Raw genomic sequence first — 896 nt, forward strand, 5'->3', positions numbered from 1 at the left:
CAGAGCTTGGCTCTATATAAATGAAATGTGCCATGAGTAGGTTGAACAGGGAGGGAGTAGGTTTCTATCCCCTAGGGATGTTCAAGTAGATGATACAGAAAAACTCTTTTGGGCTGCTCCGATGATTTGTAAACTTGTGTGGCAAATTCACAAGGCATATCACGATTACGTTTTAAGCCATACAGACGTAAGCTTGGTAAGAACACTGTTCTAATCAAGTTATTACATGTTAATAGGTACTCTGGGAGACAGAATCTTAACACCACTTGGAGCCAGTGGGATGCAGGGCATATTGGGATAACAGTACCAACCAGAAGCCTCTATGTTTGCCTGTAGCTGCCTCAGCCTCATCTTCATCTCCATCCTTTTCCTCACCATCGCCTTCCTCTTCTTCTGCCTCTTCCCCGCCTTCTTCCTCTTCTTCATCCCCCTCCCTGCCAGCCTCCTGCTCCCCATTTTCCTCATTACCATTCCCATTCGCAGGTGCATCACTGCCATTCTCTGTCTCCTCCACAACTTCCTTCTCCTTGAAGTGCTTGGTGGTGATCTCGGAGCAGGTGTCCATGGCCGTGTCTGACATGGTGGGGCACCTGGTGATCCTATGCAGCGGTTTTTTGTTTGTTTGTTTGTTTGTTTGTTTGTTTGTTTTTAAAGCGAGAATTGGAGGACCCTGGCGAAGAAGTTGCCAGCATCCTGGCGGTGGAGGAGGCGCCTGCAGAGGTGGTTGCAGCAAGCGGAGAGGGAGCCACAGGAACAACGCAAAGATGGCTTTTCAGAGCGGCCAGTCAGTGTGTACTCTTTCTTAACTTTGTTATTTCTTTACAAAGAATAACTCTAGTTTTTAAAATGAAAATTGTATCTCTCACTAATTTTAAAAAAATGAAAACATCTCTCAT

The 896-nt window shown here is 45.8% G+C and overlaps 1 protein-coding gene across 1 annotated transcript; it reads right to left on the bottom strand.

The window, feature by feature from the left end:
• Window positions 1-256: 256 nt before the first annotated feature.
• Window positions 257-580, bottom strand: LOC311620266 (uncharacterized protein; the record flags this gene model as incomplete). Its single annotated transcript, XM_084879546.1, has 1 exon — window positions 257-580. One exon carries the CDS (start codon window positions 578-580, stop codon window positions 257-259), a length of 324 nt encoding a protein of 107 aa, XP_084735672.1.
• Between the last annotated feature and the right edge of the window lie 316 nt (window positions 581-896).

Source organism: Pipistrellus hanaki (assembly GCF_964339955.1).
Source record: "Pipistrellus hanaki genome assembly, chromosome: 1".
NCBI classification, from domain to species: Eukaryota; Metazoa; Chordata; class Mammalia; order Chiroptera; family Vespertilionidae; genus Pipistrellus; species Pipistrellus hanaki.